The following is a 24702-nucleotide window of genomic DNA, read 5'->3' as shown; positions in this document are numbered from 1 at the left end:
AAGATTTGGCTTGATTCTACCGCTCATGAAGGAATTCTTTTGTGTAGATTGTTCACTTATTGTGAAATTGTGCAAAAATAAAAATGTTCTTGTACAGTTCTGATTAGTCAGATCTTTGATGTGTTTCCAAAGCCAGTGTAAATTCAGGATCCTAAATATTTCTTTGATGCAGGAAAAAAAGATATGTTTTAGTAAGTATTAAAATTAAATCATGGCAAATCACAGGATTGAGATACTAATAATGGTTTTGAATGAGAACAAAGTATTTTTGTTATGAATGAAGTACATAGTTTTTTCACTAAAACAGCTTCATCAGAAGACTTGGAAATAGGCCAACGTAGTGTCGTATATAGAAAAAGAAAAAAAGCGTGGGAATAACAGCATCGTAAAAGTCCATAGTAATGAAGTTAATTGAAAAGAAATCAGTGGGTATAAAGTAACTAGTGAAAGTTACTAGGAACATAAACTGTTAGTGTGTTTTGGAAGAATTTGTGGAAGTGGCTTGGAGAGAACTGCTTCTTTGCACAAGCGCGGTCTCTGAGGAGAGCTTCATCCCTTAGCTTAGTTCTAGCACTGTCCCTGTCAAGACGATAGTGAGTGAGCAAAGATGAATAATGAAGCAGTGTTTAAAAGCCCTCTGGGTAGGTGACTGAACTGGACCAACTGGGCTGCGCTGGAGAACAGGAGCAGTGGAGCTGCGTTGGTTCCAGTCCAGGACCCTGGCTGGTACCTTGGCCAACTGCTGATCGGTGAAAACATTTCATGCAAAGAGCTTGTGCGTGTATCTCATCTGGTGAACGGCTTTCTGAGCTGGAGGTGGAGTCTTAGTATTGCACTGTCTGGCATATGTTGTTCTTCCAGGAGTTCATGAATGCTGAGAGGTTTAAAATGGTTCAAAGAAGCGACTGAATGGTGGTGTCCTGTGGCAAGGACGCATTTGTCTCTACAGTGTTTAGTCTCTGTTCTTTTCCTCTAAACATGTCAATGGATATTTTAATTTCATTTCACCTAGTTCTAGTGCTGGTATAAATAATAGCTAGCCAAGAGAAAATGAATAAGACATAATTGGTTCTCATTTTACAGGGCACTGTTACATACAGCTTCTGTACCTTTTTCCTCTGGCAGATGAATTCTAGGCCATTTAATCATTCCCCATGTGAAAGCCATTGCACATCTAAAAAAAAAAAAAAAAACAAACCCCAGACCTGCACACAATTGGCAAGGTATAGGTGTTTGCTGGATCTCTACAGTGGCATAATGGTTTCAGGGCTGCGTTCTTGCTTTCCTAATGATTGCTCACTCTTTACTTGCTTTTATGACTGCTAGTGGGCTGACATTTGTACAGAACAGCTCCTTACGCTCCCAAGACGTCGTGTCCGAGTGCTTGTATGTAGTTCAAGGCTAATTGTTCTCTGCGTAAAAACAGAATGGTGTTCCTTCTTGCACAACGTTTAAATGTGTCTGTATCGGGTATCCTCTTCCATGCTGCAGCTGAAACGCTCCCTGTCGCAGGGTCTGCCTGCAATAATTCTGAATAACCCTCTGTCATCAACAGACTGTTGTATTTCTGCTCGCTCCCTTTTCGGGAGTATTTATTAATGTGTTGGATGGTTCAGGCCACAAAACTGATCCCCTTGGAACTTCACAGCAACTTCCCTCCATGGGCAAAATTAATGATTCTTCCCCCACCGCCTGTTTTATAAGCAAGACTTTATAGATGGACTTTCCTCCAAATCTTGTGTTCAGATCTTGCTAAATGTCTTCTGGGAATCGAACTGGGTTTATATCAAAAAGATACTTTCTGTCATCTCCATGCTCTTTGATTTCTTTAAAAAAAAACAACCCACAAACCTCTGGAAGATAAGAATTTGATTTAAAAAAAGTATGGCTGCTCATTATAGATGCTAAATGGACTCTTCCCTGAGGTGTTTATTCATGCTTCTGTTTGTTTATTATTATTCCTACCAATGTGCTCTGGATTTCCTCTGGATTAGTTTAAAAAAATTATGTCATGTTTACTGCTTTCATGTTTCCTAATACCAAGGCAGTTTTAAACTGAGGTTACCCTCTACAGTTAAAGTTCAGTAGTTTAATACTTGAGTTAATTTAGTTTACGCTTTTTGCTCTGTAGCTCCTGGAGATGTAATAGGGATGTGGAAAGTGTGGAGATCTCATTGCTTGTAACTGGTTGCGGCTGATGATGGCCGTGTCAGCTCTGTAACTGCGAGCTGTGTGCTTCCAGCAAGTTAAACCTTAAGCACATGCTTTCCAAAGGTGGTAACTCCTGATCAGTTGGAATAGCTACTCGTGCTGTGCATTAGCTTCCTCCGGGTTCTTATGCTAGTCCCTGTGTGTCTCGTAATTTTTTTTTCAATCCTTTGGAACCCACCTTATAGGTTTAACTGAAGATTGTTTCTGTTGGTAGTTGAAATATTGATCTGAGTGTTGATTCATCTGCAGTGTTTTTAATACCAACAATCACGATGGCAGTCAGTCTTAAATCTTGCTTATGTTTTGTGGTAGAATAACTTTTATTTGAAAACCTTCCTAAGGAGAAGAAAATTCTCAGGCTTGGAGAAACACCACCCACTCCTCAATTGAAAAGCCCCCGAAGTGTAGCGATACCTTGCAGTCGCAGCTGGTGTGCAGTTCTGACTCCGTGCCCATCCAACTTGTGTGGCAGCAAACCAGAGCGATTCTGTAGCTGAGGCTTGGCTGGGCCTAAACTACCCCCCTGCCCCAACTAGACAGAGGAAATTGGAAGGGTGTTTAGGAAACTGTGAATCCAGTGTTTGCTAGACGTACAGTGTACTGTTTCCTCTTAGAAATTAACTTGCTATTTATAAATATAGAAATACATTTTTGTGGTCTGTATTTATCGCAGTTTTCTTACTCGATGCAAGACATGACCCAGTGCAAGGTAACAACGATGGGTCATACAGCCGTTGTGCACGCTTACGCGGTTCTGTCTGAGCTTACTTGTGGTTTATCTGCTTTTCGGGCAACTACCAGAATTCTGTGCATATATGAGCTTGTCTGCATTGTCTGCATATTCCAACTAATTTTGGAGCTTTAGGTTTTTTCCTTCTCTCTGCTCAACATCAAAAAGTTCCCTAACTGGACTGGAGGTGATTGCAAAGAGTTTCTGAATATTCAGAGAAGAAATCTAATGTGACCTTTAGAGAAATTGAAACAAGGGTGAATTTGAGCATCCAGTCAAGAACAATAAAATTGAAGTTCCAGGCCTTATAAGGACAAAAGAAATGGCACAAAACATTCTGCTTCCTTTCTACTGCATAGACTAGGATTTAAGCCTTTTGAGAAGCTTACAAGAATTTTTTGACCCTATTTTTTTGTTTTCCTGCATGTCATTACAAGATGACTTCATAGAACGCTTTTAACTTAGAGTGTTGCCGTAATTTTATGTATTTATTTTATCTAAGCTATTTTAACTTGTTGATGTGCAAGTACAAATGCTGCTGTTCCGCTGCTGCTGCTTTATTAAGTGAGGGTTAGTATTTGAGGAATGTTTTAAACAAAACAGAAGGTTATCTGTATGGTGTATACGTAAAGTGCTCTGTCTTAATTTTGCTCTATTGTAAGTAATACCTATTTTAGTCGTATTTTTCCTGAAGTTTTATTCCTAATAATTAAAAAAATTCTTTGAAATCACTTAACCCAGGATTTTCCAGGGTGTTGTAGCCTCAGTGAGTGGAGATTTGAAAGAGAACTCCTTGCCATGCAGAAACAAATGCACGTTTCATTCTAGGAGCTTATTTTTCTAAGCTGCGTGAGAGACGATTAGGAACCGCAGCAGGACGTGGTGTTGGCTGTAACCTGGCTGGCCAGGTCCTGCCTTCTCAGCTGAGGAAGACATGTGATTTAGATATACATAGAAGTTATTATCTCTATTTCTGTCAGTGCCACTGCGGGTAATTTTTCTTTCAGCTTATCTGCTATATATTTATGCCACCCTTATGAAGAGTTTTTTGTTTAAAGTCTTTTAATAAGCCCTCAGAAAGGCTGATGGTAACAAAATGTTCCCACCCCATTGCTGTAAAAATCCACTGCTCTGTTAGAGTTGGGCTCATGTTGGCTTTTTTTGAGGGTTTTGTTGAGCCAATTTGTTATCCTGTATTGCTAACGGGATAGTTACCACTCTGTGATACCCCTGATATGGTAAGTAAAGCCTAGAGCAATGCTGAAAGATTATAATTTTTTTCCTGTACTGTAATTCAGAATCAGACTTCAATATACTGCTTATTCAATTAAAAAGGACTTATTTCAGTTTTTCCTACCGTAGCTTTTATTCTGCACTGTGAAAGTCAAAGGATAAGAAAGCACAAACGTTTTCATTGTGTAGTTTGACTCACGTGTATCTCATTCAGTGCTGAGCATAGTGCGAAAACACTGTAAATGTGCATTGTTGCTCCTTAATTGATCATTATTGTCTAATAAAATATAGAAGAGAAAGGAATGGGGCATAGACAAATGTTCTGATTTAATCAAAAGTTCAATTATAGTAACTGGAATAACAATGATGCGTTAAGGTAGTCTTTGTAGTGAATAGCTCTAAAGTAGTAAAAAAGAGGAGAGATTCCTCATCTCTCCACTTTGCCGTTTTTGTAACGGCGATGCAGCTTGACAGAGTTCTTACACAAGGATGAAGGTCAAGCCAGAAGCACGTGTAGCACATGTGTAGGTGTGGTATAGGTTTAAATTTCTCCAGTAATCTCCAGTTTTCACCATATTTCTTTCTTACGCACGCACCCATTCTTGGTTTTGGACCCTTTAATTTTCTGAATAGTTGCTAAAAATTTCTATTTAAATGTGTTAAGCTAAATAAAATAACGGTAACACCACTCTTTGAATGAATTATATTTTGCTGGGAAGACTAGTGCCATCGTTATGGCAATGCTCCTTTTCGTTGTTTTGTATGCTTCCAGTGTGCTAAATAGTTTAAAAGAAATAAAATGTCAGTGATGCTGCTTTGTTGTGTGACACAACAGAGTCATCCAATTATATGGCTGTGAAGCTGTTTGACATATATATGCTTATTTTATACATCTAAGACAGAGTTTGTTCCAGACATTTGGAGGAACATGTTGCATCAAACTGGCAGTTGCCCCATAAAAGATGGAATCTGAATTAATTCAGTTTTATCTTTTTGATTTTAAGGAAAACTAAATCCAGGATTTTTATCGTTCATAGGTCTTCAGATGTCTGCGAAACATCTCCAGCTGCATTTTCTTTTTCTTTTTTTATTCTTTGTATAGAAGATACTGGTCTGAATTCTCTTACTGTGAAAATGGTAGTTACCATGCTATTAAGAGTAACTGCCTCTGCACTGCCATATATCGCAGCACGGCCGCCTGGTGTGCCGGCGCTGGTGCTGCTGGTAGAGGCTGTGGCCGTTGGATGTAACTGTGGGTGGTTTGTACAGTTGCAGTCCTCGGGCCTTGCTGAGATTCTCGTGTGGAGCAAAGAGGTGGCAGTCAGGGACTCAGGAATGCAGAGACTAGAGTGGTGTATCAATCCTCGGAGCACCTTGCTCTGAACTGAGTAAATTCTGTTGTCTGTTGCGGAAGTAATCTCTTTCTGAAGTTGCTGTGCTGCTCCATTAGAATGGGGCAGAAGGAAGCAGTGTGGATTTGCTTCCTTCCAGGGGCAGCTTCGCACAGGACCATTGCGATACCTTTAAGTGTTTGATCCCAAAACCTTAACCTTTTACAGTCAGTTTGATAAAATTGAGTACAGAAGTTCTGTAACAATTTTCCTGTCATTTCAGAACCTGCTACTAGGTCTCGTTTCCCCCTTTTATCCCCCATGTCTTTTGCTCCCTTCATCCTTACAGACCACGCTAGCTAAACTGCCTCATGGAGCAACAATGATTTTTGACCTTGATCCCCTGTGCAGTAGCAAAGTGGTTTCTGTGCCGGGCTGGAGGCTCTGGTACGCACACAGCCAAGAGAGGTAATAGGAAACCTGTGTGTCTTTGGCCCCTGGAACTGCTGGCTTCGTTACTCTTGTTTTTTAATAACTTATTTCTTTGTAAGGCTTTTCATATTTCTGTTTTTTTTTTTTCTTCAAATTTGGGCATTGTTCCAAAAACACTCTTTTGAAATAATTAGATTGCCTTGATTCCTTTTAATTAAATCATGTTAAGTAGGCTGTCTTTGTGCATGGCAAAGTCTGAGCTTTAATGTATTTTCTGCATTTGGAAACTGGGATTCAAATCTGATCCAAGTCACAGTGCAGTTGCACGACATCCTCTGATGTCCCATTTATGTAGAGATTCACCTTGAACAGTAGAGTTGCTTTGAAGAATAAAGCAGATAAGATTATAAATCATTATAAGGAAGAATTAGGCTATGTTAGGAAAAAATGTCTGTCACTATAAGGGAAACGCAGCACTCGCTGCCTTGCAAGGCTTTTGGGCATCTGCCACAGGAAGGCTTTAACACAGGCTAGGTGACCAGTTGTCAGGAAGGATGCGGCTGTAACTGTTTCTGCATCAGGATGACTGGGATGGCACGTGATTACTTCACGAAATCCCACCCAGCCTTGCTTTCTGAGATTACGCGGGGCGAAGCAGCGAGATGGCAGGGTGCAGAACAGGGAGCCCTTCGGTTTGTTGTATGGTACGTATCCTGCGTGTCACCTGACAGTTCTGCAGTGAACTTTAAGAACGCCAATGCTACAACTATATTGGTTCAATTTAATTTATTTTACCTGTAGCAGTAACTCTGAAACTGTGTTTTTCTTCCTTTGTGTGTGCCATTTTGCATGTGGGATTCTTTGCCACTCAATAGGTGTTTTAAAAACAGTCTTCAGCAAAATAAAGCTTTTAAACTTCATGATAGATTCTGGGTAGGGTCATGGCTTCTTCTGTAAGGAGGTGTAAAAGACAGTTTCAGTATAAGATACTGAATTCTGGAGTAACTTCTGTTGATAAGTCTTCAGATGGAGCAGTAGCACCAGCGAGTTGCTCAAGAAGAGCAGAGCTGTCTTACCAAACCCATTCTTGTTTGGGGAACCTTTAACCTGATGGTGTGTCTCACAGTAAGGGTGATTTTGATCCCTTCGAGGAGAGATGGGAATGAGAGGAGGGCAGAAATGAACAGAAACAGCTGTGATTTCAGGAGAGCTTCCTTAGTCCTTACACAGTGAGTCTCAAGCCATTCTGCGCTGTTTGCCAGCATGCTTCTCCCCCATAGCCACTTCTCTCTCAAGTTCTCTCTTGCTGGTGCCCTGTGATCCCACTCCAGTCTTGTAGAGCTTAATCTGTAAAATGCTGTCTAAGGGGCTTAAATCCTGCTTAACCAAGTTATGTCTGAGAATTTCTTAACTTCTAAGTGTGAGCCTCTGATCTTGTGCAGATGATACCTTTTCTCCACTCAAATGAGCACAGTTTTACCCTCTTTACCTTCCTTATAGCTGTACACACTAGCAACATCTGAGATAGTTCATGTCTCTCTGTAGCAGCTGGGGAAATTGTTGGAACAGCTACATTCTTCAACAAGGACTCACCAAAAGCATCAAACCTCAGCAGTATGAAGTTACTAGGGAAATCAATTTGGGGATCATGTGCCGATATGAGTTGTAAAAAATGAGGTATGAATTTATTTTTATGGAAGCTGTGCCCACTGGGTTTAGTAAGGTGTCTTAGGGATAAAAGGTGAGCGACTTCAGGCTTTTGTTATGCTGAGTGAAAAGAGGGCAATATTATAACTTGTATATAGCAAAGGTTATGAATGCCAACAGATATAGTTTTCATATAGTTCATATCTGCTGTGCTAGGTGTTGCTATTTTGGCATTGAATCACATGCACACTGTGGTCTGAGTGTTGTGGAGCCTTTCTGGAACCAAGATCAAGAACTTAAGCTGCAGGGAAATGAAAAAACGAGACTTCAATTTTATAACTCTGATGGGAAAACAGGTTCATCCTTTCTTTTTTTTTTTTTTTTTGGGGGGGGGGGAAGGGGGGGAGGAATTCATTACCCTGATGAAAATGGCATAGTACTCCTGCATGCATCTGTCACCCTGCTGGGCTGATACACACCAGCGATGATGGAAACCTGGCCTGGCTTCCAAAACTCTTTTTTTCCCATTAATAGTTAAGCAACATCAGAAACTTAAATCACTTATCCTCAAATTGTCACCTTTAGCACTCTGCATTTATTCCTTTTTATAGGACCTAATCCTGAGGTGAGTTTCCTGAACTCAGCATCTGGCAGGGTTGAGCACACCAGAGTTCGGAAGGCGGAAAATGAGTTGGGTTCTACTTTCTCAAATGACAGCAAAAGCACTTTGTCACAAAATCGCTGAGCTTCTGCAACTCCTGCCCTTCTGCGTGTGGCTTGGTGGTGTCCTGGCAAAGGGCCCTGTAACTTCGACTCTTCCTCATTGTTTCATTTGTATTTTGACCCCATTCAAAGCAAAAGAAAAAACCTCTAATTAGGTGAAGTTTCCAAAGCAGAGCCATTAATTTAAGCACAAAATCCACAGAACTGTGGGAATTACTTTATGCAGTCGATACATACTGACATTTCCCAGTGGGATAGAAGTTGATGAACACAGTGAATTGGTTTTTCCCCTCCAGACAGACTCATCTTGGAGAGGTTACTGCCATCACCTGCTAATCAGTAAGCATGTGGGTGTTTTATTTATCCTTTGAAAGAACTAAATCCCTCATGAAACAAATGGGGCAATGCTTGTGCTTTATTGCTGCCACTTTTTGCGTTTTGTGTTTGAGCCCTGGTGTGGCCAGTGCAGCCCTTTTACCGGCCTGGGTTAGGAGCTGAGTGGCTATTCAGTCGTACCTCTGCTTTATTTGCCCACTGACAGTTTTCCCCTGGTGTTTTCGCAGACCTGCTAAAACCCTCTCAGGCAGCTGACACTACCTGGCACGGGTAGCGTCAGCCCTGCGCCGCCAGCTCATTGGGACCTCGCTTGCTCGTCCTGATGAGAATGACACAGAGCTGGTGTAGATGCTAACAGCAGTTTTCAAACCAGATATAGTCAGAATGTTGCTTTCATCTTGAATTGGGAAATGATATGGTTTTGATAGACCACATATTTAGAGAATCCCTGTTTTTTCTCTTAAAGATGATTGCTTTGGTTTTATTGTGATAGGAAATTTGGAAGTAATTTGGAAAGTAATTCTGAAGAGAGTGTGTCAACAGGTGACCAGCATAACTGCTTTAGAGCAAAACCATCTCACTTTAAATTTCATGGTTAATGTTAATGTCCACAGCAAAAAAAAACCCCAAAAACCCACAAAAAACCCCCCACAACCCGTCTAGCTGATGCACTTGGTATTTAGCCCCAAACGGTTTTCTTTTCCTGTTTCGGGCACCAGAACGCCTTTCTAGTGAAACTCCTCCTGTCTCCTGCAACTTTGTCAATACAGTGTGTGTTAATCCAGACTTTTGTGGCATACTGAAAATTGAAATGTTTTAGAAATTAACATAATAACGATATTTTTAAACAAGTATACAGGAAAAAGGTTGGATAAGCCAGTGAGTGTTTCATAAAAGTGTGGCAATATTACATAAACAAGCAAAACTTTTAGTTTTGCCTGTGTGAGTAGAATAATGAGGATAGCCCGGGTCAGGCCGCCACAAAGTTATTGGTTTTGACAGGAGCTCTTCAGCGAGACACTGAGGTGATCAGAAAATCAAATTCACACCAGTAAGCCAGCAGATATCACCGTCAGCAATTTCATGCTTGTCCATCACAGTGCTCCGGTTGGGCTTTTTGACAGCTCTAATGCTACAATTGCAACATCAGCTGGGAGCAACAGATACAGCTGGGTGTCATCTGCAGAGGAATCGAAGTCTAGATTGTCTTATCTGATAATTGTGTCAGGAAGCAAAGACTCCTTGCCAAACACCAGAAAATATCTGCCATCAACACATAATAGAAGGCAGGGAAGGATACTATGGTCTTCAGATGCAGTAACAATCTGGAACTGGTCAATAGCTCATAAAAACAAAAGGGAAACAAAGCATAAATCCTTGTTGTGTGTCTGTGCGATTTCAACAGAAGTTGCTGAGATTAAGCCCAACAGACCTTTCCGAGAGTTTAGGTTAGGGTCTCTGTTACCTTTTGCACTAACTATTGCTTGAAAGCATCTGTTTGGAAGTGGAAGGGAAGGGGTGTAGCACAACATCACCAGGGACAAATTAATAATGACGGAGGGAAAAATATAGGAGGGTGACAAAAAGAAACTTCATCAGAAGAGTAGTGGTGCTAAAATGGAAAATTTTCATATGAGAACTAAAACTATGTTTAAAGAAAATGCTTCTTCATACTGTGAAATGAAAGGTAAAACTGTTGAATCGGTGAATCCTCCTGGACCCCAGTTCATCTGGGCATCAGCTGTGTTAAATGTGGTGGGACACTGTACAGGTGGGCACAGTGATGTGCTTTGTGGTACTAGTTAGGAGTGGCAGCCCATGGGTTAGCAAGGTTTTTATGCTGTTTCTGTATGTTCTTCTCAAAGACCTTCAGTTTCTGTAGTTCTGTTCTGGAAGGAGACCTTATTTAACAGTTACTAAAACTAGCACCCTGTCCCTCAGAGCATCACAGAAACCAGTAAGCTCCTCCTCTCCCCCCAACACTAAACCCAGGCAGGTGAACAAGCCTTGATGGTTTCTTGTAAATACTGTACTTATTCTCCTGGGTTTTTTTGCGTACCAGTGAAAGAAGTCTTGAAGGTATTTTTTAGGGGGGTGGGGAAAGAAGACACTACCTGGTCTAGTTTGTTACTCAGATACCTGTTTCTTGTTGTGTGTGCATGAATGATGTGTAATAAACTTGTGCCTGAAAGGCCTGAGCTGACAGGTAGGACTAAGACTGACTCCTTATTTACAGGCTCCCTCCTCTCCTTTTCATTCTCGGCCTTGTGGTTCTCAGTGTGCAAATGATATGTTTACAGTTTGGATCTTTAGATCTGCAGGCTTTAGTTTTAGAGTATGAATTCACCTCCATTAATTGCGAGCTGTATTTAATATTTATGATAAAAGGACGCGAGCAGTGTTCGAATGAGTGTGTTCTCCTTTGGAAAAAAAAGAGCTGAAAAATTACCAAGCACTCTGGTTATAGTGTCTTGTAAAGATGCCAGCAGGCAGAACGTGATTTAAGGTGCACATTTTTGCAAATCAGCGCCTTCATAACAACACTGAAAGGAGAGAGAGAGAGATACGGGGGGGGGGGTCTGTGTTAAGATTAATATAGCCTCTTATCTTTACTTAGTGTGGAAGTTCCCCAAAAGGATGAGTGTGTCAGATCACTGGTTCTGTCTTAATATTTTTTCTCCTTTTGCTTGCTTTTCTTTATTGTTGTAATCATGCAAATGATGCCATTCATTGTATCCATCTTGCCTGTTGGCCTGAGATGCTGAATGTTAATTAAGCCGCATGATATCTGTTTTTCAAGCTTCATAGGTAAGCAAAACATTTTTATATTGAAGTGCTTCATCCTCTTTTTACTATGATATTTTAGGACTTCCTTATCTTTGTCTGTCATAGAAGAAAACCTAAAAAGCCCAAACTTCTGATCCCTTGATTTGGTTTATAAACAGGCTTTCAGTAGCAGACTTTTGTAGAGGAATGTATATGGTTGTCCTGCTCTTAAACTCGGTTCTTTATTTCAATACATTGGCTTTAATTTTTTTAAGCCATTGTGATTCCGGATTCTCAGTCCCCCGTGCAGGTCTGGAGAAGAGAGGAAGAAGCAGGCTTTTATCTTTGAAAGGGCAGTTGAAAGACTTTTTATTATTATTTGGCCTTGCTTCAAAAAAATGCACTTTTGAGTATGACAAGCTAGCTACTACATAGGCATCTTGAACTTAGCTGAGTAACAATGTTTTTGAAGTATTGGGGGTTTTTAACTGGTGGGATTTTTTTCTCAAACATAGAAATGTGCTCTGATTTATGCGCTTGTAGAGCTGTATAGCTAGGAACAATAGTGTAGTGTCCGCAGCAAAAGTTGCGATGATAACAAATATCACTTTTTTCCAAAAGCAAGGGTCGGTTGCCAAGGGCTCTTGTTCAGTTTTCCCTCATCTTACTCAGCTGTGTGAATATCAAATTTCTGGGACCTTTGTGCACTTTTATCTTGAGAATGTTGTTGTTTTATGGCATAAGCTGTTTGAGGTGAGGTTATGAAATAGTGTTATATTCATAATCCTTCTGTAGGGAGGGGGGTGCAGTACAGTCTGGAGTAACCTGGTGCCTGATCTTAACAGCTAATAGTTAATAAGTTAATTTAAAAGTATGTTAGTGTTATGCTAGATTGCTTTGATCTTTTTTCCTGTTTATATCTATCACTGAATGTTGAATAAAATTGTCATGTACTTGCTGCTTGCACATTTATTCATTTTTCTGTAATTCTGTAGGTTTCTGTAGTCTCTTACAGTATCTGCAGGTAACTGGTCTACTTTTAAAATTGGTGTGCATTTAGTCAGCAGTTTCCTGTGTGCCTCTTATATGTAAAGAGCAGACAAGAGCTATTGAGCCACAGCTGCATTTATGGCCTGGTGGGACCAGTAGTGGTGATGAGCTGCTGGATCTGCAAGTTCAGAGCAAGCATGTTACTGAAAACGAGTGTGGCCGTAGTGTACGAAGTGTAGCTGCGAGAAGTTGGCTGTGTTTCATTTTGAAGACAAATTTTTTGCCATAAAACTTTTCACTGTCTGCTGTGGGTCCATCTAGAAAAGGCAAGACTCCATCTAGGTTTAACATATCTGCAGAGGTTTTGGCCAGCCTTCTTATATGTCTGTCTTATTAATAAAAGAGGACCTAACTAGTCAGGGCTAAGGAAGAAGATGAAGCTGCTGCTATTCTTATTCCTATTCCATGAAGGAACTTCTCCTCTACCCTTCACTCTGGTATTTTCATTCCTTTTAAGGCTTGAAGCAAGAGCTGTGTCCCTTTTCCAGATGGGAGGGAAGTAATGTTTCAGTATGAGATTTGAGGTTTACAGAATATCTGTTCTCTACTATTTTCCATCCTTAAGAGGAAATTTTGTCCAGTTGGAGATGTACAGGGTATGAATTTGAGGATTAGAGAATTGTGCGGGGTTATGTTTGAGGCTGGCTAATGTTGAAAACATGTTTGACCTTCCTAAGGCATTTTGAATGTTAGTAATCCCCAGGTGAAACGGATCGGAGTTCAGAGATGTGATAAGCTCATTCAAACCTCTGTTGTTAGTATATGTGCAACCCCACACCCCAAGAGCAGACAGATTTTGTTTATTCAGCTCTACAGTAAGTGTTTTATATTTTCTTTTCCCAATATAACCAGTTTATAGAAATGCTTCTATCTTAACTAGGTGCCTGCATCTTAAATAGATTTGTTTTTACACTTAAAATGATTATCTCACATTTTATGTTACTAGGCCAGGTACAAGCAGAGTCTTGATCCTACGGTGGATGAAGTTAAGAAACTGTGTACATCTCTGCGTCGAAACGCCAAGGAAGAGCGGGTACTTTTCCACTACAATGGACATGGCGTCCCCAGGCCAACAGTAAATGGGGAGATCTGGGTCTTCAATAAGGTGCGTCTTTGCAAAACAGTGCTGAACAGCTGAATCTTTTTCACTGCTGTGTAAATTACTGAAGTGCTCTGTTAGAGAATGGAATTTTTGGATTTAAAATGTCTTCACAGGTATTTGTTTGGTTCTCTGCTGACAGCTGTTTCCTTTCTTTGTGTTCTTGAAGTTCTGTGAGACCAAGTAACATGTCCCTCACCTCACAGCATGGCAGGAGGGTCTTCTCAGATGCACTAAAGCTTATTGCAAAACACCAAAAAGCCAGCTACTTCCACTTGCTTCAGCTGCTTTTCAGAGCTAGCACCCCAGCTCTGTCGTGTCTGGAACAAACAGTAAGGCTCCCCGATGGGCTTGGCTTTGCTGCCTTATGTCACTGATTATTAAGTTTTCACCATGAAGTTTATGCTTAAAATGTCTACAAACTCTGAACAGCCATTGTTCAGCCTACCTAGAGATAGTGCATGAGGACAATAAACCATATGGCCAGCCCTGCCTCCAGAGCACAGAGTACTGAAGAGCCTCTGAGTGCAATGTAATATATTGAGTTTTTAAGCACTTGTGTTGTTACTCTTTAGCCATAGTTTGTAACCATGGTTTGTACAGCCATGCAATCACATGCAACATCCTTTGACTCAAAGTGGGACCTAAATGTACTTTGCTTTCCCTTTACTTAAGCTATTCAGTGTCTGTTAAGGGTAACTGATGTTTGGAGTCTTAGGAAACTGAGAGATACTGCTTGTAGCAGAAAAGTGCATTCAGCTGAGACAGGACTTGCATTCATTATTATAGACATGCTCCTGTTTTATTTTGAGGGCTTCTTTTCTCATACTTCACATGCATATTTTTATAATTGAATGAGCATTCACTGGTAGTTTGAAAGAGCGGGGTAGAAGGGAAGGGGCAAAAGCACAAGAGGGCATCGCTTTATTCTGGTGCAGCTATATTGGAGACATGATTAGTGTTCAGACCAATAAACAATTAGTCTGAATGCTATGTCATTTTGAAGCTGAATTTGGTGTTTAAGAACAAATAGGACTGACCAGCATCTTACTTAACAGCCAATGGATAATAAATAAGCCGGAAAGAATTCTGGGCAGGCTGTCGCATATGGAAGAAGAGGAAATAACTGCTCAATGAAGTTGTGTGTTATGCCAAATGCTTTATTAAGAGCTTACTGGGTATTTGCCAGTTTGCCTGCAGTATCGGCTGGGCTAATGTGGTGTGGATGCCACTGGCGATTAGGTGCTGAGGTCTCTCTGATTTATCTTGTGGACTGTGGAAAAAAAAAAATTGATTGTCATAGAGATTGATGGGGAAAGTTGAAACTTAATAATTTTTGCAGCATGTTATCAAATATTGGCTTTTTTGGAAAGAAGGGGTCAGGAGTAGAACTTTTAAACAAAGGATTAAATTTAAGGAAATACTGGGGAGGGGGGTGAGGGAAATGTGTGGAGAATAAGCAGTGTTTAGAAATGAGTTCTAAGGAATTCAGTCTGGGATCGAAGCAGAGGACGTAATGAGGCTCACTATTATAGCCTTTTTGAATTGAAATAGTAGAGGTACTGAAATTTGACTGTGCTGACATTTTAAAATTAGATTTAAAAGGCTCATGCCTGCACGTAGCGCCTCAGTTATAAGAGCATGAAGGCAGAGCTGAAAGGGACCTTGAAATCATCCAAGCGAGGGGCCAGGTGTGAAACAGACCTCGCTGGTGGATGTGGCGTGTTACAGCCTGACCTGTGTTTGTTCGAAGGAAATAAAATGTGCTGGATTTATGGACTTTCCTTGGGGCCAGGTTGAGCATCTTTCCCCTGTTCCCAGAACCTGAAGTATCAGGCTGTGTGGTTCTGGTGGGGCATCAGACTGTTAGCAAGGTTTTAGTGCAGGTGCTGCAGGAGAGCAGACGACAGCGGGGCAAATAGGAGCTGCAGCATCTGTTTTAATTTGAGGATGGGAGACAACAATGAATTTCAAGAATCTCTCCAGACCTTTCATTATGCTTTTGTTCTTGGTCTGTAGATGCTCATTTTCCCTTTCCTTTTTTTTTTTTCCTTTCCATTAAATTGGTGTACAGCCATTACAGGGCTGATGACGCAGGTGATGACAGAGAGGACTTCTCCCACTGCCTTCTGTGCGCTCCTGCAGCCCAGCCTGGATGCAGCACAAGTTGGCAGAGCTGTATGGGTTAGCTAGAACTAACTAGCTGTGTTAGTGCCTAGTGCCTTACGGCTGCCAGAGCTTTCTGGGATGCACAGACTAAGAGACCTAATGCCTCTTCTTTTCGGCCTGTTTACTGTGAGGGGTAAGAAGTGAAAACAGCTCTGCAGTGCCGTTGGTAGCTACCACCAGCGAACCTGGAAACTTAGAGAACCTTAGTATCTGTTCAATTTTTTCTTTTTCACATTTTCCTAGTGTCGCATTTAAATCTCTCAACATGTGCCAGCAGGCTGTCAGAGACAGCAAACAGATGTGGTGGTGTAGGAGCATTTTGTAATGATGCTGGAGAAAGTTCATGTAGTATTAGATCTTCATTAATATCTTCCCCTTAATTTCTCAAGAGTTGGTATTTTAAAATTAATTTAGACCTCTGCCCTTGCACAGTTGGTGCTTTGTCTGAACTCCAATTTCAGAGTAATATAAGGAGAATGCTTCTCTTCTATGTTTATTTATCTGCTCTTCTGAAAAACTGTCTGCTTCTGTTACTGATTGAATTAGTTGACAAAGGGCCTGGCAGATGGGCCGACATGTTCTTGAAGGTGTCCCAGGAACACCTGGGTGGGGAGCCCTGCTCCGCCTCTGCCGTTGCTCCGGCGGTGGGGTTGTGGCGCAGCCAGAGCATTAGCAGGTTGTCTCCCTGCCCTGTCGGAGGAGACCCCTGATTCTGCAGCTGATCCCTGTGCACCCGAAGAAGCCTTCCTCACACGGCAGGAGTGTATTCAGGAGAGATTAAGCTTGGTATATTCTGATATGTAGATTAAAAAAAGATAAAAACCTTCAGGAAGTCTCATGTAGCCTGGGTCACTTCAGCTGCACGTCTCAGACACTTTGCTCAGTTAAACAGCGTTCAAATGCTACCGCAACGGTGTGTAAAAGAGGAAACAGAACGGTACAATTTGGGTAAGGCACTTGAAAAGCTAATAGCTAAACTAACTTGGTCTTTAAAAACCAAACTGCCTTCTCTCCTACAGTTTTTCCTTGAGTTTAATTTTTTATAGATTTTGACAAGTTGTGCTTGCTGTAGTATAAATACCTTTGTGGTTACCTTCACCTTTCAGGCTTCACCTATGAAGCAAGCCTTTCCTTTTGATATCTAATCTAGCCTGACAGATGAGGAGGACAGTAGTAAATAAGTAATCTAATACTCATCTGCATTCACTTTATTAGAATTTAAATCTGACCTTCTGTATACACTGTGTAGAAAAGAAGGCAGTGGTGAGGAGTGCCTCTGGCTGCATTGCCGTGCGGCACAGGGCGTGAGTGCAGGGAGGTGCCAGCTCCTCTTCCCCGCGCCCTTCCTCCTCCCCTCAATTGCTTCAGCTCGGTAACTTCGTGGGGTCAGAGAGAGCATTGAGGGAAGTAGAAAGTATTTTGGGTTGTAATTCCTTTTTCCTAGCTTTTAATCACAGCTGCTCAGCAAATGCAGTGCTACTCCAAGGCAGCACGTGAAGGCATTTATAGTGCTTTAGCTTGTTAATTTTTGCTTTGAGCTTGACAGACAGAATGTTCCTGAACTCTTTCAGTTAGAGAGATAATAAGGTGTATAGAAAGAACTGGGGATGGATTTCTGTAGGTTCATTGCCACAAGGTTCATTTCTTGAGATTTCTGAGGGATTCCACGAAGTTCAGAAATTCCAGGAGAGAAGCTGAACACGGCAACCTTCTGAGGAAGCTTTTTAGCTTTAGAGAAATCTCTTTAGAGAATACTCTTCAAGTGTTGGTTCATCTTTGATAGGAAATGGAAAGAGAAATTGTACCATGCTTTGGAAGGAATGATTATTTTAAAATGTCCATTTTCCTGGGTCTGTTATGTCTTACTGTTGTACAAAAAGACCTGAAATATGTGCATTGTCAGAAGCAAAATCTGCTGCTTATGTGAGAATATGAAACACAAAATGTGCATCATCATTGTGTTCCTATTAAGTCCTTTGGAAACTATTTACATATCACTCATCCTGTTCACAGCTCTGCTGAAATAGCCTCTATTTGGCCACAGGGCCAGAAGATGCAGTCCTCCTCCGTGCTGTAGAAGATTGCTATGGCTTCTTGTTTCAACTGGCTGCTCTTGTTGATGCGTGTTACAAGCCAGTACTTAATTAAGGAACTGTACATTATTTTACCGTGGGCTTCCTGCTCTGGCTTGCTGTACAGTATTGGCGTACAAAGGAAGGGTGGATACGGTCCTTGTGAACCAGTAAATTTCACATTATCTGGCGTTTTGCCAGATTATGAAGATGCAATAACACGCTTTTGGTGTATTTATTGTGAGTGCTGTTGTATTAATGAGGAGCAATGTTCTCTTTCTAGTTTTGCTTCCTACTATTTTCTGAGAAATCCCAACAGGGTTTCAAAAAGATAAAAAACGAAAACCCCTGACTTAACTGTGTTTATTCTGAAATTCGGAGGAGCGTCACTGTGAAATCTGAAGAACATTGTTTCTAAAATATTTTTAAGTTGTTCATTAAGCAATTGGTTATGAAATTTGTTCAAAATCGGTTTCTAGTGTAGTTGTTTGTTGTGTCATTCCTTTACACAGTCACAGAAGGGACATTGGGAGTTGTGTTAACTGAGCGGAAACTTTCTTGCTAAAAACCAAAGTCATGTCTGAGAACAAAACATACAGACAAGTTCTTTCATACTCGCAGCCCCAGCATGGCAGAGGCAAGATGATCAAGCATCAAAAGATCACCCTGAGCAACCATGCTAGAAAACTATTATTTAGCACCCCTTTTTTATTCAAACTATCTCATTTACATATCATTAGCAAATTTTATGTTATATATGACCCCCACAGTAAAATTGGAACATAAAATTCTTCTGTATGAAATACCACAGTATTAATCAGAGCTATAATCCAATCTTAACTGTAGCAATATGCAGTATAAATATAAAGTTGAAACAATGCATGCCCATAAAATCTCATCAATTATATGTGTCAAAGCAGGTTTTAAATATGTAACTTACCATGATCGGAATGTGCTTAAACTGAGTGGTGTCCTTAGAAAAGGTCAGTGCCAGGGGTGAGTTGTTCTTGTATCATTCTATCCTGCAACAATTTGGAAAGCTCCTAACTCCCTAAAACTTTGGCTTTTATAAACCATTTTTTCCTATTAATTTTAATAAAACAACCAAAACTGTTATATATGAACAAAACTGGATTATGAAATGACTACCATTTCCTACCTTATCTAACATATGGTTTATGACCACTTCTGTCTTTATATACGCTGATACGTGTCCTTGAAAATTTGATTTTTGTAAAAGTTTACTGGTTTTATTACAGCTATTTTAAGTCTCTTGAATTTAAATGGGAGTTATGATCCCATCCATCATTCTGCTGATGTTAATAGGAACAGCACAGCTTTTACTGTAGATCTTGGGCAGAGTTCAATGCTGTACGAACATGAGCAGGTTGCCCTCTGGCTGCAGATGGGAAGGATTATGCAGTCAGCCGCTCTGTGTTTGGTAGGGACTCTTTTCAGGCTCAAATGGCAGAAATCTGCTTTGGCTTATATTTTTGGTTCTGCCACTTAGTTTAGGGTGTGGCCCTTGATAGCTAGTTTTAAATGCCTGATTTTTTGATTCTCACTTTACTTTAAGAAGCTCTTGCCTCCAGTTATATGTGTGTGTGTGTATGGGGGGGTTAAGGTGGAAGAGAAGGAACAAAATACTTCATATTTACAGAAACTAAATTTTTGGTACTTCACTTCGATGAAGGAAGGCTTTGTTGGTTTTAATTTTATTGGATAATTCTGAAAGTTGCACAGAAGTTAAAGGCTGTAATAAAATTATGAAGCATCTCATTAAACTAGCATGGTGTAGCTGCTGATGGGCTACATAGTCTTAATTATCAATCGTGATTTATTGATGGAGTTTTCAGTTTGAGATGGTTGATATTGAATTAAAGACAGCTTGTTTACATCCTTTATCGGTATTGCAGAAATCTGAGATAAAATTGGACTATTAAGTGCTGGTTGGGGTTTTTAGCACATACCAGAGCACTCTGAGTTTTAGAATTTTAGTTTAAAGTTTAGCATTTTACCGCAGTAAAATCTACTTGTCATTTGTGTTGGAGCTGGGTTCATAGTCCTCATGATTAGTAGATGTTGATTGGTATTTGTGTTGATTAATATGCCCAGTGTTCAATGTAGGCTTTATTTTGTAATTTTAGAATTGGAATTTTTTTGTGTCTATTATCTCACCAATGAAAATTCTGTTAATTCTTTGCCTCTAACTCAAGTGTGTGTTCTTTTTCTTCTTGTAGAACTATACTCAGTATATTCCTCTATCCATATATGACCTGCAAACTTGGATGGGCAGTCCTTCCATTTTCGTCTATGATTGCTCTAACGCCGGCCTTATTGTCAAGTCGTTCAAACAATTTGCACTACAGAGGGAGCAAGAGTTGGAGGTGAGATCATAGTCTACTGCAAAAGTTTCATTTGTGTTTGTGCTGCAGGGTTGAGTTTAAGCTGGCTTTACTATATACAGCTGAAAAATGTGTTTAAAACTATGTTTGAAAGCAAATTCATTTGCAAATAATTTTGCCACTCCAGTCTTTCTGGTTCAGTTTGCTCTCCTATTAAACTTGGACTAATTTTTAATACAACCACTAATTAAATGGTAACATTAATAGAATCAGTTTGTGCCTTAATAGTCTTTTCTGCTGAGATAAATGCTGAGGTGAACTAGACATATTTATTTTAATTGTAATAGCCTAGTATCTGGGTATGAATTTGGATGTACTTGGCTTTGTGCTGTTGAACTGAATGCAAAAAAGCAAAATAAAATAAAATAAACCTGATACACAGAGGGATTGTCACTGGTGGTTTCAGTTTAACAGACTGCTTAAGCTGACATGTTTCTAAGGAAGAGCTGTCTTTTATTGCAAATGTAGTTACTAATAAATGTACTGAAGTACATCTGAAATGTAAAATGGAAAATAAGTCAGGATTCTTTGTGCAGCAACTTGGGATGGCAAGACTCCCCATTGCCAGAAGTTCCTGCTACCTTTAGCTTACATAGAAACGACATTTTTTTTAAAGGTTAACTTCTTCCATTTTCACAGTTCCAAGACATTGTTTTTAACCCAAACAAAAAAACCAACAAAACCAACTTCAAGGCAGGAGTAGTAATTAATCGGGCAACTGACTGTCACAAATACAACCTTCAGGCAGATATTAATAATATCCCTGGCTCTAAATCTTTTTATTCTAAATTCCCGTTTTTTGGAGATGCTTTTGTGGTGACTCTTGGCAAGTGGAAATTCCAGTCTAATAGCTTGAGATATGCAGATTGTTTCATTTTTTCTTCTCTTCAGCTAGTGATAATGCCATCTTCATAGTGCCAATCTTCCCAAAGTCTGTGGCTTGGGAAGAATATGAAACTGCAAGACATAGATCAGTAGTATTGGTAATAGCTTGCTTTTGAAGGTTACCATCTTTTTAAGTCAAGGAAAATGTCTGGTGGTCATATTCTGTTCTCCTTTGTCAAGTTTCCCTATTAGCCTGCGACTTCATTGTGATATATTTTGGAGCCTTTCTCTTTTGTTTTTACAATGCACCCTTCTGGATTTTTGTTTTGTTTTCTCATTCTGTTCCTAAGCAGGTTAAAAATGAGCTTAACTTTACCTCCTTCCCTTTCCCTCCTTTCTTAATGAATTTCTTTTTTTCTTGGCTCTTGCTGAGCTCAAGAATGACTTTGAAGCTGTTTTGGAAGGAAGGCAGCCGCAGGTGTCTCTGTTGGTTTCTGCTGTGTGACAGATAAATTGCTCAGGTGAAGCCTGTGCAGGAAAAGCTCCTCTCTGTGAGAGAGACAAACCAGACTGTCTGCAGACAAGGAGGGTTGGTTACAATGAGAAAGATGAGCACAAGTAATGATGTCAGTCTTCATTTTGACAAAAATATTACATTTCATTTGCTCTTTTTATTTTGCAAAATATGTGAGATTACATAGGAAAACGGCTTTAGTATTTCTTCTCAGGGCTCAGTTTTGGGGCCAGTCTTGTTCAATATCTTTATTAATGATCTGGATGAGGGGATCGAGTCACCCTCAGTAAGTTTGCAGATGACACCAATTTGGGCGGGAGTGTCGATCTGCTGGAGGGCAGGAGGGCTCTGCAGAGGGACCTGGCCAGGCTGGATTGATGGGCTGAGGCCAATTGTATGAGGTTCAACAAGGCCAAGTGCCGGGTCCTGCCCTTGGGTCACACCAACCCCAGGCAGCGCCCCAGGCCCGGGGCAGAGGGGCTGGGAAGTGCCCGGCGGAGAAGGCCCTGGGGGTGCTGGCTGACAGCCGGCTGGGCATGAGCCAGCAGTGCCCGGGTAGCCAAGGAGGCCACCAGCCCCCGGGCTTGTGTCAGCCCTGGTGTGGCCAGCAGGGGCCGGGCAGGGATGGGGCCCCTGTGCTCGGCCCTGGGGAGGCCCCACCTCGAATGCTGGGCTCAGGTTTGGGCCCCTCGGGACAAGAAGGCCCTTGAGGGGCTGGAGCGTGTCCAGAGAAGGGCAGCGGGGCTGGGGCAGGGTCTGGAGCACAAGTGTGCTGGGGGGCGGCTGAGGGGGCTGGGGGGGTTTAGCCTGGAGAAGAGGGGGCTGAGGGGAGCCCTTCTCGCTCTCTGCAGCTGCCTGAGAGGGGCTGGAGTGAGGGGGGGGCTGGTCTCTGCTCCCAAGTCACCAGTGACAGGACGAGAGGAAACAGCCTCAAGCTGCATGAGGGGAGGCTTAGACTGGATATTAGGAGAAATCTCTTTACAGAAGGAGTGGTCAGGCATTGGAACGGGCTGCCCAGAGAGGTGGGGGAGTCTGGGGGTGTTCAAAAAAAATGTGTAGGTGTGGAACTTCAGGGCATGGTTTAGGAGGCCTGGGGGTGTTGGGTTGATGGTTGGACTTGATGATATTAGAGGTCTTTTCCAGCCTTAATGATTCTATGATTCTGTGATTGTCTTTGCAACACAGGTTAAAACTACCAGTTAGTTTGATTATGAAAATACTTCCAGGATTATATGTCAGCTTTCAATTCTGTATCTTTAGATTTCATTTGCTACTGAAGTCTTAATGAGGTAACTGCTTATGATTAAGAGAAAGCAGAAGACTTGATAACAGAAATAGAAACGTGCTTAGTGTCATACAAGGCATGGATGAGAATTCATTGGGAAAACTACAAACTACTGAATTGTTCGAATTCATGAAAAGTCAAGTAAAGCTGGAAGCAGGTAGTCAGAGGGGCTGCTAGAGTGATCAAGATAATTATTAGCCTGTCTTACTGAAAGGAGATTAGAGGAGTTTGCCATTCTCTTAATCTGACAGAGTGAAGGCTGAGAGATGCCATGGTCATTTATTTTTAATTTTTTTTTGGTGTCCTTTTTGCTTGGATAGCACAGAGCACTGGCCAGGTGCCATCAGACTATACATAGTTCCACCAGAAATGTAAAAATTAATAACAACATATTTAGATGTATGTTTGCAACCCCATTATATTTGGTTTCCATTGTTCATGGAATATAAAGGCTGGTACTCTTTCTTAATGTAAAATCTAAATCTTGTTCAGTCTCCGAAGAGAGGAAGCACAAAAAGAAATTATAACATGGGAGTGATAGAGAAGCGTTAACTGCTTTTCTAAGATACCTGAGAAAAGAAAACGGTGCAGCACTGCATGGTACTTTGTGTTCTCTAAAGAGCTGCCTCCATAATAGCACTTGAGTAGTAAATACATTTTTTTTTTCCGCTTTTGTTAGTAAATAAAGCATGGCTAATGTGTGTGAGTGGAAAACTGTGCAGATAAAGTAGTACATCAGTTTCAGTAAGAAGGTGACTTTGCATACCAGAGGCAGGAATCTGTCGTACCTGATCCCGATGGACAGATTGCAATTAAAAACAGTTTTTATCTTTGGCGGGACTGCTTATGTGAGGGAGGTGAGGGTGAAGGCAGAAGATCTAGCTCTGAAGACTCCAGAGCCAGTTCATCTGTAACTGGTTTTTGGTGGGATGGGGAATGGGCAGATGTGGAGGTAATTTTGTCATTTGATTATAGCTCTGTATTGTGTTCGTGTAGGGCAGCAGTTAAGCAAATAAAGTCTACCAATCCCCATCATTCCTAATGTGTCACAGTGTTTCCAAACTTCAAGTTGGATGCTATTGATAAAGGGACTGGCAGTGTCCCTGGACTGTGGTAGGATTGATTGTTTCAGAGAAATATCTCTGAATTGTTTTAAACTCCAAGTGGATGAGCAGTTAAGCTAAGGATTTGGTTGACTATCTAGCTAAACAAAAGTACATATTTTGCAGATAAGAAACATCCATTTAGCAGCACGGTGTGGTTGTCATGTGGCACAGTATTAACTGTTATAAATTAGTTTAAAAGTTTATTTTTCCAGTTGATACTGCCTTTATTTGTTTTGGTTTCCTCCTGATATTTGTATTAGAAAGCTCTTGTTTTCCTTCCCCAAAGGACATTTTTCAGACCTGGAAATTGACCCCAGCTTTTAGACACTGAAATTCCTGATGTTGCTTTCCTGATTAATGTCCTGTTTGGCATCACTAAGCGCGGTAGCAGTAAGGCCAGCGTGACTATTGGTGGCAGAAGAGGGTACAGGGGACACTTGGCAGGCACTTGACCTCATGCAGGTGAAACGGTGTCTGCAGAGCAGGCAATAACCTGCTTGGAAAACACCTTGCTGCGCCTGCCGTGGAGCCCTGAGCTCTGCTTGTAACTTGTAGTGGAAGTGATGGCGCTGGGTGCTCTTCATCACCTAATTAGCTAGCTCTGATGAGTCTGTGAGTGATATAAATACACTGTAATTCTGGACAATTAAGCAGGCACTTTAAGTGTGCTGGGCTAGCAATGATAAAAGAGTAGGCTAGTTATTTCTGAGTAATTTTCTGTGTAATTGTGACATTGTGCTTCCTCTGACTCATACTTGTTTCATACAG

The 24702-nt window shown here is 41.0% G+C and overlaps 1 protein-coding gene across 2 annotated transcripts in view; it reads left to right on the top strand.

Annotated features, from left to right (window-relative positions):
* The window catches only part of RPTOR (regulatory associated protein of MTOR complex 1), a 166609-nt gene that overhangs the window by 31688 nt on the left and 110219 nt on the right, over positions 1 to 24702 (top strand). For both annotated transcript variants that reach the window (XM_064467458.1, XM_064467457.1), the window contains exons 4-5: positions 13406 to 13564; positions 20040 to 20186. In XM_064467458.1, the coding sequence (XP_064323528.1) occupies positions 13406 to 13564; positions 20040 to 20186 (306 nt within the window). The remainder of the gene's footprint in view (positions 1 to 13405; positions 13565 to 20039; positions 20187 to 24702) is intronic.

Source organism: Phalacrocorax carbo, chromosome 16, assembly GCF_963921805.1.
Source record: "Phalacrocorax carbo chromosome 16, bPhaCar2.1, whole genome shotgun sequence".
NCBI lineage: Eukaryota > Metazoa > Chordata > Aves > Suliformes > Phalacrocoracidae > Phalacrocorax > Phalacrocorax carbo.
Note: the sequence above shows the minus strand (reverse complement) of the source record. Positions and strands in the feature narration are given on the sequence as shown.